The 14,365-nt window shown below is 38.6% G+C and overlaps 1 protein-coding gene across 8 annotated transcripts in view; it reads left to right on the top strand.

Moving 5' to 3' along the window:
* Positions 1-14,365, top strand: part of LOC135487457 (syntaxin-binding protein 5-like) — a 368,020-nt gene that overhangs the window by 260,074 nt on the left and 93,581 nt on the right. For 5 of the 8 annotated variants that reach the window (XM_064771115.1, XM_064771118.1, XM_064771116.1 and 2 more), the window contains exon 19: positions 758-1,505. In XM_064771115.1, coding sequence (XP_064627185.1) covers positions 758-1,505 — 748 coding nt within the window. Of the gene's footprint in view, positions 1-757; positions 1,506-7,858; positions 7,887-8,408; positions 8,557-14,365 lie in introns of all 8 variants that reach the window. The other 3 variants (XM_064771121.1, XM_064771120.1, XM_064771122.1) reach the window with 3 other exon arrangements.

Below are 14,365 nucleotides of genomic sequence, written 5' to 3'. Positions count from 1 at the left end.
TTAGTTTCTTTGGCTTAAAGACTTGTCCTCATTTTACTTATTTCGAATGAGGGTCTGCCTGGGAGGTTTCTATTGTTTTTGTCTTGACCTCTTACCAAGTACAATCCAAATGTGTCTCTTTGAGCATTTGCTTCCATACAGTTATAATATATTCAAACGACTTTTAACGACCAAGTTATAATTTGTTTTGAAGGATTTAATACCAAGTGAAAACCAATTAGTTTCTTTGAGCATCTGCTTTCATACAATTTGTTTAAACAACTTCAATGTACTAAGTACAATCCAAATATATCTCTTTCAGCATTTCCTTCCATCCAGTTATAATATATTTGAACAACTTAAATGACTGAGTGACAAAATAGATAAAAGAATGTCACATGAAATCATTCTTATCTAAAAACTTTGATTTTCCTTTGCAAACAATTTAATCTAAAAAAAACGTTTATGGTGAATCACCTGTTATTACGTGCAGCTGATTGGAACTGTATAACAAGAAATAAAAAAAGATTGTAACAGAATTATCAGATTTTGTCCTCTGAACATTGTGATTGTGCCAGCAGTGCTAAGCCGCTCTCTGCCACTGTAATATTAACGTTTTGGGAGTAAAAATGTGAATTAAACCAGAAAGTGATAAAAGTAAACAACTATACTGGTAATAATGATGGCAGGCTTTGTCCTTCATTACTGTTTGCTTCGTTTGTTTATTTCTGTTTCATTCAAGTTATTTTTAGTTTTAGTATTTGGTGTTGTGTTTCAGTGTCTTTCTCCACCTTGTCAACCTGTTGCTCCTCCAAGAAGACAGAAATCTTCCCACCGCCTTGAATGCATAACCGAGGACAAAAATCACCTGGAATCAAAAGAACTCTTACAAACATACCCAAAATCAGATACAAAATTTTCCTTTGAGGAGGGGTTGAATGAGAAACGTAGACAGTTGGTTCAGACTCAGTCTTCATATGAATTGGGTGTAAAGAAACCTGCACGCCCCCCACCCCCTAGACTTGAAGGCTTGAAAAGTTGCTCTGATCACCATCTACACCATCCAGAGGAATTTAAAAAACAACCAGCAAGGCGTGTCAAATCAAATGAAGATCGTTTAGACCTTCATTCCAGCCTCCAAGAGGCTCAGTTGCAGGCATTCGGAACCAATCATTTGAACACAGTAGAAATTACCAAGTCGTGTACCCCCACCAGTACAGGCACCCCGGAGCACCTCAGTGATGATGATATAACAGATGAGGAGGGTATCAGACTGCGAGACCACCAGGAGGAGCGCAGGACAAGTTTCGTTCGAAACATTAGTACCAAGATCCGCAACCTTACCCGGCGGAAAAGTGAGAACCGTATTTCACTATCAAATAGTGGGAGATATGAGGATGAGGATTTTTCATCACGTAAAGTGTCACAGTCATTGACAGTTGATGTGATTGACTTGAGGTGTGAAACTGTGGGTGAGAAACCTCCTGTGATGAAGATGCAGATTGGCACCAGAAAGACGTCTGCTGGTATGTAATGATGAAAAGTGCCCATCTGAGCCCCGATTGAAAAATTGTTCTTTGGGACATGTCATTTGCACAGATGTGAAAAGATTCCCTTCAGGTTTAAGTTTGCTGATGTATTCTATAAGCTTCGATTACAAAGATTTTGAATCAAAACATATGTTTGATGATGAATGTCACATGGAATTTCAATCAGCATTTCTGTTTTGACAATTCTCAGGAATTGTCTGAATCAGTGTTGCGTAATTGAAACATGAATTCCTGTACTAGGACTGGTTCTTGACCATGTGGGAATGCATGTCCAAACAATCTGGGTAAAACTAATTTCTCACAGTTGAAAGAAATTTGATATCATAACCTAAGACATGGTGTTTATGATGCAATAATCCCTGCAAAAATACGTCATCACAAAAAAAGGCTCCACATTTGCATCTTTGGATCCCTTGGCCTGCTTTGCCGTTGATGCAACAGTTACAGATTTCATGTTATGTTTGGAAAACCTACAATGATTTGTTAAAAAGAGTACCATTTAAAAACAGTTAATGAGGCAGGCAATATGTTTTTGATGGTGGTCATCAGTAATGTTCATAATGTTTACTATCTTTATGGTTGGTCAAGAACTGATGCAGCATGCGCGAGTCCCATGGGCAATTCTTCTATCGGAGATCAGAGTATAAACCTATCATTCTGTTTTCGTCCCTTGGAGAAGTGGATATGAATATGATACAGTGATGTGCATTCATTTAACAGTTTATATGATGCATTTTAGTGCATTGGTGTTTTCTCTTCTGTTCAGTTATAACAGTGTGCATGTGTTTTCTGCTGCCCGTCGATGTGCTGTCCTTCAAATGTGGTCTTATACTTCACCGTTCTCGTGCTGCAGATAAGCAGAATAACTGCTTCTCTGGCCAAGGAAAAACTGATCCCGAGTCCTCGAAAGCATTGACCTAACTAAACGTAGCTAATTCTTTGACAACCACAGTTAGATAGTCAAAGTCAGATTATCCTACGATGAAGAAGAAATATGTAATGCTTGTCACAATATTTGCCCACTTTTTAAATTGTGGCTTTTCCCTGTCATATTGTTGCATATTGAATGGGAGCAGAAAAATTTCCAGTTTTTAGCTGTTACTAGCTAAAGCTTTAGCTGTGATCTGTTCATCTTTCGTTTTATTCCTTCCTCCTGCCAGCACTTGTTCAGCATCTTCATCCAGCCCCAGATGTATCTCATCATCGTCTTCCTCTCTTCCATTTTGTTCTCACCAATATTTTATTCAGTATCATCATTTTATTTTCCTCGCTTATTCCGTCAAGCACTTCATTTTCTTACATTCCAAAGCACCTTCATACTTGACATGAACACTCGCAGTCAAACCTAATGATGCAATTTGTTTTGATGTATTTCAGAGGTGAAAATGAGGATGAAGTCAGATTCCTCTATTAAGGATCGCCTGTCTGTTAAATCACCTACAGGCCTTTTCCCGATCTCTCCAAAATCGCCACGATTCTTGAAGGCCAGTTCGCCAGCTTTAGGCACCTCACCTCAGTCCCCACGACGTTTCAGATTTTCCTTTGGATTTACAGGTTGCGTTAATAATTTTATCTTTTGATTTACAGTTTGTAGCATGTAATTGCATCCAAGTCTGCCTTTCACTGATAGAGTGGCCATCAGATTGCACATGGCTATTAACAATATCACTCACCAATGTCAGTATAGATTATGGCACACCGTCTCAAACTCTCCACAATCATTTGGCCAGCACACACATCATGATAAGCAAGCATAATGGTTATGTGGTAATGCCATGATTAAAATTTCAAAAATGGTCTATTCCAATCAAAATCTCATTTAGTACAACATAATTAACAACATACTTACATGTTGCACTGAATTGGATATTGTTTTCTCGGGATGATGACATAAAGGTTTGATATTAAGGAAAGAAAGATATGTCATTTACGTAATTCAATGTTCAATTATGACTTTTATGCAGATTTGCCCTCTTTGGAAGAAAATTTACCCTTTGAAAATTGGAGGTATGGTGTAGCGTCCTCTTGTTCTAGTTGTGGTTACAAGACATTGGTGTTTGATTCATATCTTGAGGATTATGAGTTGAAATATTGCTGGCAATGTTAATGCTTGTTATTTCAGCATACAATACACTTCAATCCTCTCTTTTGTGCTCTGCAAACAAGTGATTTTTAGCTCAGCTGACAAAGTCAGCGAAGCTGGTAATATTACTAAGGGATGGTGTCTGTCCTTCCATCCGTGTCACTTTTGGGCATTTTGTAACTGCAAGGCCTAGGCACTTCTTTGACGCTGCTAAATTAGGCGTAACCCAAGATGAACTCAGAAACCAAAAATCAGCGCGATCTGACCTACATTAAGCGAATGAGGTAATTGGGAAGTTTAAACTTCATTCCTTTATACCTCGGTCCACACATGAAATATTGTTTTCACATCTGGCCAGATATATTTTTTGATAATTTTTCATTTTTACTTGTAATGGAATTAGTTTAGTTTTTACCGCCAGTTGGCGCTACAGGCACATTTAACTGAATTTTTGACGATTCAAAAGCCTGGGCTATGACTTATAGTTGCGCAGTTGTATTCTGCACATGGAATTGGACAAGGAACCAGGCTATATTTCAGCATACCCACTGTGACCAGTCTAAAGATGGAAGACTGATTTTGCAACACGGTAACCAATTTTCTGCTAAAAAGAAGTCAGGTAGGCGATAATATCACTAGTTCCTTTCAGTGGGTAGTCATAAGGTCTTTAGGGACTTCTTTCAGAAATTATTAGACGGCGCGGATTTTTTGGCAACTAAATGTTGAAAATCTGCAAAAATCAAGTTGCTTATCCACCAAATCAGGGTGAAAGGCGAATATCACTGTTAATGCGATGCTGCTGTGAAAAAGTGTAGCATTTAATTGCGCCGGCAAGCTGAAATGTGTACATTCACATCGCGTATTGACAGTTTGACCTCCACAAGCAGACAACTGACTCAATATAAGATTACTACGCTATACATCGGCGATGTATGGAACAAAATGGGTATTGAATAAATCATTTATTCAGCTGCTTATAGCGGCTATTAGTAAATTCAAGTGGGTGAATCAAGCTGAGATTAATCTGAGGGATCTAGGCAGAATAGCATTGTCTTTTTGGACATTATAAACATGAGAACTAATTTGTTCACGCAGATGCATACATGGGACTATATAGGAGTAAAAACGAATAACCAAGCACAGATGGTTTGCAATCGAACCACCAAAAAAAGACAGTGGTGTTAGTCCCAAACTGGCCATTTCTATTTATTTTGACCTCTGTTATCAGGATACCTCTCGATTACAGACAGCATTTTGTATCCTTGGTTGTGCTGTACAACCCAGCCTGGACATACTAAAGTTGTCCATGGAGAAGTCACATCCTCTCTGACACTTCTTGTCTGTAAAGCTACCGATACAACATACTGAACTAGGGATATTTTCCGTTGCCTCCTGTAACATTTACATACCATGGATGATTAGTCAGTCATATTTCATCCAGCTGGCAACTCTGCATTGGAAATTTTAGTGGTATAACGTGTTCTCTTGACCTTCAAACAGTAGTATAAAGCCAATATTTACTACTTTACACCCTCAGTCCTATGTTATTAGGTCATCCAGCTGAGCGCCAGGCCCTTGGGCCTCTTGTTGATGCTGTGACTTGCACCAATTGGGAAGAGCCATAAAGCAATAAAAACCATAAAGTGGGTCAAACAGGTTATTGCTTGATTTGATATTTCTCGCAGGGTAGTAGGGATGACGTTCTGGCTCACTGTAGGACAATCTGTACAATACTGCAGTGTCTGGCATCATCTGTTTCCTGTTTCAAAAACAGTGGCTGTTTCCTAAACGGTAGGACTATGAACTTGAAATTTTGGACACAGGACCCCCTAGGTCAGGTAACATCCGACACTGAATATCAGTCAACTCTGACTTGACTTGGCCACCAGGACTTGGACATGATCACTAAGTTGATATCTCTTTTTGAAGTGACTGGTTTGGGAAAAAAATTTTATGGTAGATTCTTCTCAGATGTCAAATGGTGTAAATTGGCCATTTGAGTGTAACTGTGGCACCGCTAAAGCTATGAACTTGAAATTTGGTACACATGACTATGTCAGATGATATCTGACATCGAATTTTGGGCCAATGTGATTCTTGCCTTGGCCACCAGCGGGCAAAACTGAAAAAGTGCAATATCTTGCTGATTAGTGACTTGTTTTCAATAATATTTTTATGGTAGGTACTCCAAGCAAGGTTACATAACATTTCATACCGGTATTGATTTGACCTTCTAATCAAGGTCACAGAGGTCAATGGTGTATTGGTCTTTGGGCTTTATTATGGCACTTTTCTTAAAGGTTAAATGACATATTATACTGGTTTTCGATTTGACGTACTTTTCAAGGTCACAGAGGTCACAGTTCACTAAATCACCGATAGGTTGCACGTTTCGTTTCTATTTGAGCTAGAAGGTTCTAAACATGTGACGACATATATCTAGGGACCCTCTATTCTACGTCAAAATTTTTTCCCGCTCGGACTTCAAATATGGCTGCCATGTGGCTATCTTGAAAATTAAAGAAGGGCTGATTGCAACAAAATTTCATGTGATTGTATGTCTCTGTACTCTCTACAACACCCCTGATTTTCGGTCTAATCCATCAAACCAATATGGCCGCCAGGCGGCAATCTTGAAAATTAAACAAAGTCCTATTTTTCCGAAACTGATTATCGGATTGCAACCAAACTTCATGTGATTATGTATCTATGTACTCTTATCAATATCCCTAATTTTCAATCAAATCCCATGACAAATATGGCAGCCATCTTGAAAATCCAACGAAGTCCTATTACTCCTAAACTGTTCAACAGATGTCAACCAATTTTCATGTGACATGTACACTCCTCAATAACCATGAAATTCAGTCAACTTTATAACCAAAGTGCTATACTTACATGGTACAGGTAATTTTCTTTTGTGCCATTGAGCCGAGAAGAATAATATATTCAATGGAATCAAAACTGGTGAAACTAGCCAGAAACTGTTCTCCCCATATCCACTGCAAATGACTTGCATTACATTACCCGAGGTGAGCACATGGTCCCTGGACCAATTCATAATTTTATCACAGACTACTGACGATGACCACTGCAAACATGAGATTATGACTACAAGGCAGCGTCAACAACTGCATGTTTGTGGGTTGCTTTTGTCAAGACCATAATCATCATCTCTTTGACTTCAAGAAGGACATATTTGTAAATGTATATACTGCTGTTATATCTAATCCTAAACATCTCTTCTTCAAAGTACTCTCTAACATGATTACTGAAGTTCTTGACCCTTTTGCTATCCTTGACCCACAGAATGGTTCATAAAGTGACACCCCTACAACACAGAACCACGGAGCGGTACATTGATTTTTTTTTACTTTTCACCTTATATGCATAAAGTCACTGTGCTGCCATCATTGAACAGTATTTACGTTTCATGCTCTTACAGTGCATCCTGAACCTCTGGTCAACACTGGACACTATCGACAGAGCTTATGCCCTGAATTAACACACTGGCTTTTTAACGCACAAGGTTTTTTTTCGATCATGGGCTGGGGGAGGATGATTGTTCCTTACAAGATCGTGTATTGGATCGTGTAAGAACAAGGAATTTCACACGTGCGTCCCATACATTTGACATTTCAGCCAATTAGAGTGCGATTTAGATACGGTGATTGTTTTCAATAATGACTGAGTTTCTAGGAAAGATGTAAGAGCCGTTTTGATTGGGCGGAGTAGATTTGTCTGCCTCGTCCCGTGAATAACCATCAGTTTTTTCCAGGGTCAGTAACATGTGCGAGGGGAAGAGGATACGACTGACCCTGGATTTTGAGGATGCTTACACTGTGGCTTGCAAAGAGTATAAAGCTAAAATATGGTGGTTTGGTTAGGTCCTTCTGGTATCTTTGTGACCATGATGGTTGGTAGCAAAAGGGTTGTATTTCTCTATTTCTCTGCAGACGGCCACATAGGGACATCTGTTGTGACCTGCTTGAATCCTGTAGTATCATCAGGCCATTGATGTTATCATTCACTCAACATCAGGGGTCCTTTGCCTGCTCATGCCCTGAATAGGACATGAAAGTGACCTCTTTACCACCTGCCAACTGGTGTTTCTGTGAAGAAGTGTTGATGATTGTGACTTACTTGCCCGTATCTTTGCATATGTTGCTGAAGTGCACTAACCCATTGCTTTGCAGTGCATATTGAGGGAGACTAACATGTTATTTTCTTGTTTCTTCCCTAACAGCTTGGAACTAATCATAAAACTAATCATGGTAAACGTTACTCTCTGCATGACGGAGTAAAGTTTATTTTACCACACACTTTATTCATATATGACTTCATTTTTTCTTTATTCCAGTAGCTACAATTACTATGTTGGCCTGTAAGGAATATGTTTACAATAAATAGATATTTGCCAGCTATGTTTTAAATGAGTTCCAGTCATTATCTCGCTTTATTTGTCATGTTCATGGCGAATTGAAATCTAAAGCAAACAAAATATCAAGGACTTTATCAAGTTAGGGAATCGCAGGTTTATTCCCATTGCTTCATCAAATGAGTCATATCGATTATTGATTGAGAATTCAGTTATCCTACCGTAAAAAAGCACTGACAAAACTTTGATTTGTTGAAAATGAATGCAGTGATGTAAAATTACCACTCAATGTGTCTGACTACATGTTCCTCACAGGCCAAAGGATGTCCACACATTTCATTTTAAACGTTAAATTTTGCCTCTTTTTCTAATCACTAATGTCTTTCTTTGCTTGTCTCACCTTTACTTCTGGCCGCAGATCAACGGTGTTTGTATTAGTCCCACCACCAACAAACAAACTACTAAGAAGCAGCATCCACCTGAACTGAGGCGCACTAAGTCACAAGGTACCCGAAAAATTCAGAAAGCGCAAAGTACCGCTTCAATGGAGGATACCAACGGTGGAGGTGGATCAGTCCTTTTTCATTTTATACAATTTCATTCTCTTGGTGTACTGGCATCCAAATCAACTTCTTCAGATTTGTGGCGCCACCTATCCAATATCTATACAGTGTATCTCAACTGTCTGTGTGAGGTTGTCAGACGCTGCGAGTGTTGGCTGCGCGTCGTTTGCGCTGATGTCTTCTACCTGTAGCCGTGGTGCTTGTTTCATATGGATACTAATGATAAGGTAGATGGTGCTGGCTATCTCTGAAGAAGTTCAACACTGGCTATGTCGATGAGGTTTGCAAGATTTACAAGAATTTGGATGAGTTTGTTTTTTATTCGATTTGCCTAAAATCTAAAGGGGGAGTATGGTATATCTGGTTGCATGGCCATGAAACTGGACTCTATTTTGACTTGCTGAGTGAAGGAGAGAACTTGAACCTCTAAAACAAATTTGGTTAATGGCCTATAGGTTGTTACAAATAAAGAGAATGACTGTATTGAGTTCGAATGAGATGCTTTCCTCACTGTTGCATGATATGCCATCCTGGAATATGAATTGACAATAAAAAGATTCTCCACCATTCTGTGCAATGCATCAAGGAGACTATGGATTTATGTTGATACAGGATGACCGAACACTTGCTTTGTTTTGATTACATCACCACTTTCTTCTGTTTTCTGGAGGGAATTGGCATGATATGATTAAAAGCCTGAATTGCTACAGATTTCAATATGCCTTTCTGGATTATAATTTTTGAGATGACTTGCTTATGAATTTTAAAGGTGTCTGGAATTTACCCAGTGAGGCACTAGCTACATTGTATTGTGTCCACTGTCCTGTTATCTATTCTGGTGTTCTAATGATCTTTATATTCTTTTAAGTATCCTCTCTCGAGAAGAAAAAATGTGTCAAGTACTTCTTGGGGTCTTAACTCTTTGATGCAGTGGCATGATTTGTGTTGTGGTCGCGTGCAACACGCGAAAAAACTGAAAAAAAGCAATTTTCAACCAAAATATTTAACAAGTAATATTGCTCTGAACTAGTTACATCATACATCATCTTGAAGCGCTTGGTTCTTCTTTCATTTACTGCAGAACAATCCAAGATATATAAAGTATCAAAAAGTTGCCATTCCAAAGAAAAATTGAATTTTAGCCTCCTTGTCCGAAACAGAAATAATTGGCGGAAAACATATGTTCAACGAATTAATTAAATTTCAGAAGTTTATCTCATTTTGAGAGTTAGCGATCATGAGACAAAGCCTGAGCAATGATTAGAACTCATATACAGCTTTGTTTCTAAATTGTTCTGAAATTTGGTGGACAGGTGCTCCCGCCATTTTGGCTTAATGTCTACTGTACACGCTCGCTTTGCCATTTATCATGCTCAAAATGAATGATTACAGTTCTCAGATGATATCAGATGGCACCTCGATCGATTTCGAAAAGATTGTCGGCCATAGATCGTTATTGTTGTAAGAGAATGGTTTCTGCGAGGGAACCTGTTGTGCGTCACAGGGCTGAAGGGGAAACCGGGTTCACTCGGTCTGCGGCTTAAAAGAGTTAAATCTTTCCAATAATCACTATACCATGTCCTATGTTCTCCAGAGTTAGATCAGGGAAGGGATGAATTTGGTAATTTGAGGGTCTTATTTAACTGAAGGAACTTTTTATTGATATTTCATTGGAGCCAATATGTATGATTAATTTTGGAATTTGTAAATCCTAATTCCCCGACATATGCCAAGATGCCAGTCATCTAATTTTTAGAAATCTTTCTTTATATCTTCATTTTGTAACTATACGTTTACTTCACAAATTTCTAATCCATTGTTTGATCTAGTAGAAATTCTGCTTCGTTTTGGCACTAAGTGACTCCACCACACGCCGTATTCTAGCTAATTTGGTATGCAAGCATGTTTATTGTTTTCAGGCTTTAAACATTATGCTGTTCATGAATCAGTTTTGTTCTGTTCAGTTGGATTGACAGTGTCCATTATGAAGCTACATGTAACTCTGAAGTATCATATATTATCATAAGATTGGCACAAAAAAACCGCTGGGAGCTCTGAAGAGCTATGGGGTGTACACACTTACCAGTCAGTGTGTCATATTGTAAAAATATACTGTATTGCTCAAATTCATTGTGACTCCACAAATTTTGTAAAATGAGGGGTGGGGGCACATACTGTATATTTTGTAAAATGAGTGGTGTGCCCACATAATGTAATATATGTTATCAGTGGCAGATGCTGAAGAAGAAAGAGGTGGTCTACATACTGTAGTCTAAAAATATTCTGCAAATACTGCTATGGCGAACCAAGGGCCGGGGCCAGGGGCTGCTGACGATTCTTTGCTGGTCTAAATTGACACTGGGCTTTCTTCCCTGTGCTGTGAGCCATAACACTTTATCTAAGGCTTCCTATCAAATCATGAATGGACAGACATGACAGATGAAATGAACATGAAAGTCATGTACTTTTACTTTACGAATGGACCTTTTTTTGTTGTGTAATGTAAAGACCTCAGGACAGGTTACGAGCGTGACAGGTTTAGATGGCAACACTGCCCTTTAGTCTGGCCACTTTAGCATGTGAGTATGGCCAGCTATTCATATGAAGAAACACATGAAAAGCACATTTTTCACTGAAAAAATGGATTGGAGACATATCTGAATGGCTTCACAGGTAAAATCTACATGTACATCTGAAAAAATAGGAGATACCATCAAGCGGTTAATGAGGTGGTATACATAAAGAGATTTTAATGAGTTCTAGTATTAATATATAGATGAAAGTCACAACTTTCTGGGATACTGGTACCTAAGTGTCCTGCAACAATCTATGGTGTAAAATTATGTTGTGGTTTGGGGTCTATTATAGGGTTTCTGTATTCCCCTTGCAATTATACTAGGGCCACAGTCCATGTAATGGTCTTTTGATCAGAGACAAGCTGATGTACATTGACAATTGACGACCATCGCCTTGGCATTGTGCAACTTAAAAATGCTATAAAAATGTGTTCCTATCATTTAGTAACCTTTTTAGCAGCCTTGTCTTCCAAACAACATTCAATTTATCACCTGCAGTCATGCTTTTACAATTCTAGTTCATCACTGTCCTAAATTGTGTGTGTGTGGGGAGGGAGGATTGTGGCATGTGGTGCCCTCTTTTATTGATCAGTCCTTGACTTGTGATGTAAGCAACATAATGGGCCTGTCAAGTATGTTCAATTATCTCTTGCAGTAGCGTTTCTGTTGTATTTCACATTTTAGTCTGTTCTGTTGTTTTGTTCCGGGACTGTCAGCCTCCATGCAGATGGTGTTTGCATGACTCCAGCTCCACCGATAACATTGTCTTCAGTGCGTTTGGTGATCAGTCTGTTTCTTTAAAACTCATCAACATCCCAATTCATTGCCATCACACTATCTTAACCCAAATCTTTGTAGCTAGGGCACAGATCCAAAGTGGACCTCAGTCTTACCAAGTATTATTATGATGGGTATGATATCCTACAGACTAATGAATCTCAGCAAGTGTGGATTAAACTATACCTGATCATAGGTATATTATTTCTAAAGCATTATTGTAAAAAGATTGAGTGTTTTGTCATTAACACCGATCTAAAACTATAATTTGTAATCTTTATACATTGGAATTGTGGTGTATCTGGAATATCTGGCAGTTTTTTATCAATGTACTGTGAAAATGAACTGGAATGTTTTGTTCTCCCAATGTATTCAAGCCCGAAGCATTCTTGAGATGCTGAACGACTCTGTTGGCTTTATTTCATGATCAAACTTTTCATTCAGATACAGATCTTTAACCAGCATTAAAGTTGTTTCAGCTTTTTCTAAAAAGATATTACCAGCACATTTGCTTCGTGAAATGCGATGTTGATGAGTTCTGTGCATTTGGTATTTCCTTGGTCTATGCCAAACCTGCATGCACCCAGACTTGTAACACAGACTTTGCTGTGTGCCGGTCACTGGTGCTTCTGAGAGAATTTCACTGGTGTCACTGAACATCTTCAGGTTGCTCATATGCCCCTCACTTTTCACAATCATTATGTAACTTACAGAAAATCACAAAATATTCGTCATGCCAACAAATTGAGGTTCCAGGAACAGCCAAATACAGGAAATATATGCTTTGCTTCTTTTACCATAGTGACACTTCTGCCAATCGTAATAATTGTTAAGATTGTCTGTCATTAGAACACCTCTTGTGTTCTGCTTAAAGCTGATGAGACAGTGGGTTTATTCAGGAGAAGGTCCCATGTTCATTTCAAATTTTCCTGACTGCTTGCTCGGCTTCAGCCTTTCTCGGGAATATATTTGACCCATTCGCATTCAATGCTATATAATTACACCTTGATTTGAGCAACTACAGTACAGCAGCTACTTATGAAGTTCTCTCAGCGATCTCCCACTCCTATATCATATCAGACTTGTGGACCTTGGTTCACATCTGCTTTTATGTCTATTTGGGTGCTTTTTGTTGGTGGTTGACGCCTTGTTAACATGAACTCTGATTGTTCCTGTTTATGTTGTTTTGTTGTCCTCTGTATCTTTCTGCAACGAAACGAGGCAGTTGTATTTTTGAAGTAAGAAGTTCTCTTAGCCAGTACATACACTTTTGGTATTTGCCAATTACCTCCATTTTAGCTTCATGTGAAAAGTTAAAAATGTAGTTGCCTCACTTTAATGGGTTCTGTGTGACTTGAACAACTGAATCTGTATTTGATGTGAATTTTGGAATAATGTATGATCTCCCACTTTTTGGCTCACCGTAGGAGAGTCTATACAACACCGCTGTGTCTGTCGTCCATCGTCCTTCGTCCTCTGTCGTCTGCATCCTGTTTCAAAAACAGTGGCACATTTTTCAACCGCTTGAGCTATGATATTGAAACTTTTACACAGGGCACACACCCCCCAACTAAGGTGACCTCTGACAATGAATTTCATTCTGATCTGATTCTCGACTTGGCCACCAGGGGGCCAGAAGTGGGAACCTAAAAGTGATATCTCTTTTTCGACTCGTTTTCGATAAAGCTTTTATGGTAGGTTTTCCCAGCAAGGATAAATCACATATCATACAGGTTTTTGATTTGACCTAATTTTCAAGGTCGTAGAGGTCAAATGGCGTGTGACACATGATTTCCTTTGTCATATAACAGCTGACACCAAATTTCGGTCTGATCTGATTCTTGACTTGGCAACCAGGGGGCCAAAACTACAAAAGGTAAAAAGTGCAATATCTCGCTTATTAGAGACTTGTTTTTGATGATATTTTTATGGTTGACACTCCAAGCAAAGATACAGCACACATCCTATGGGTTTTTGATTTGACTTAACGGTTAACTCGTGTCAAATTTCACCATATAATGTTTTAGCTGTTTTTGACAAATGACTACGTCACTTTCTCATAAATCGGTAAGGTTTTCGAATCGAAATGCACATTTTCTAGAAATTGATGGTTTAATCCTGCCAGGACGGCTTGTTTGATGCGGTTTTCGTTGATGACGTCACAACATGAACATTTTCGCGGTCGCGGTGGTTTACATTCAGTGATTTTATAATAAATCTAATCAAAAATTGGAAAATTTGAGCTTTACATTTGTGATCAACAATTAAAAACGGATGTATTTCCGCAAAGTTGTAAATCCATCATAGTATCACTTTAATTTTCCAGGTCGCAGGTCAAATGGCGTAAATTGGTCGTTTGAGTGTAACTATGGCACGTTTCTTAACCGCTAAAGCTATTAACTGGAAATTTAGTACACATGACTCCCTATGTCATGTAACATCTCTCACCGAATTTCCTT

Source organism: Lineus longissimus, chromosome 5 (assembly GCF_910592395.1).
Source record: "Lineus longissimus chromosome 5, tnLinLong1.2, whole genome shotgun sequence".
NCBI classification, from domain to species: domain Eukaryota; kingdom Metazoa; phylum Nemertea; class Pilidiophora; order Heteronemertea; family Lineidae; genus Lineus; species Lineus longissimus.
Note: the sequence above shows the minus strand (reverse complement) of the source record. Positions and strands in the feature narration are given on the sequence as shown.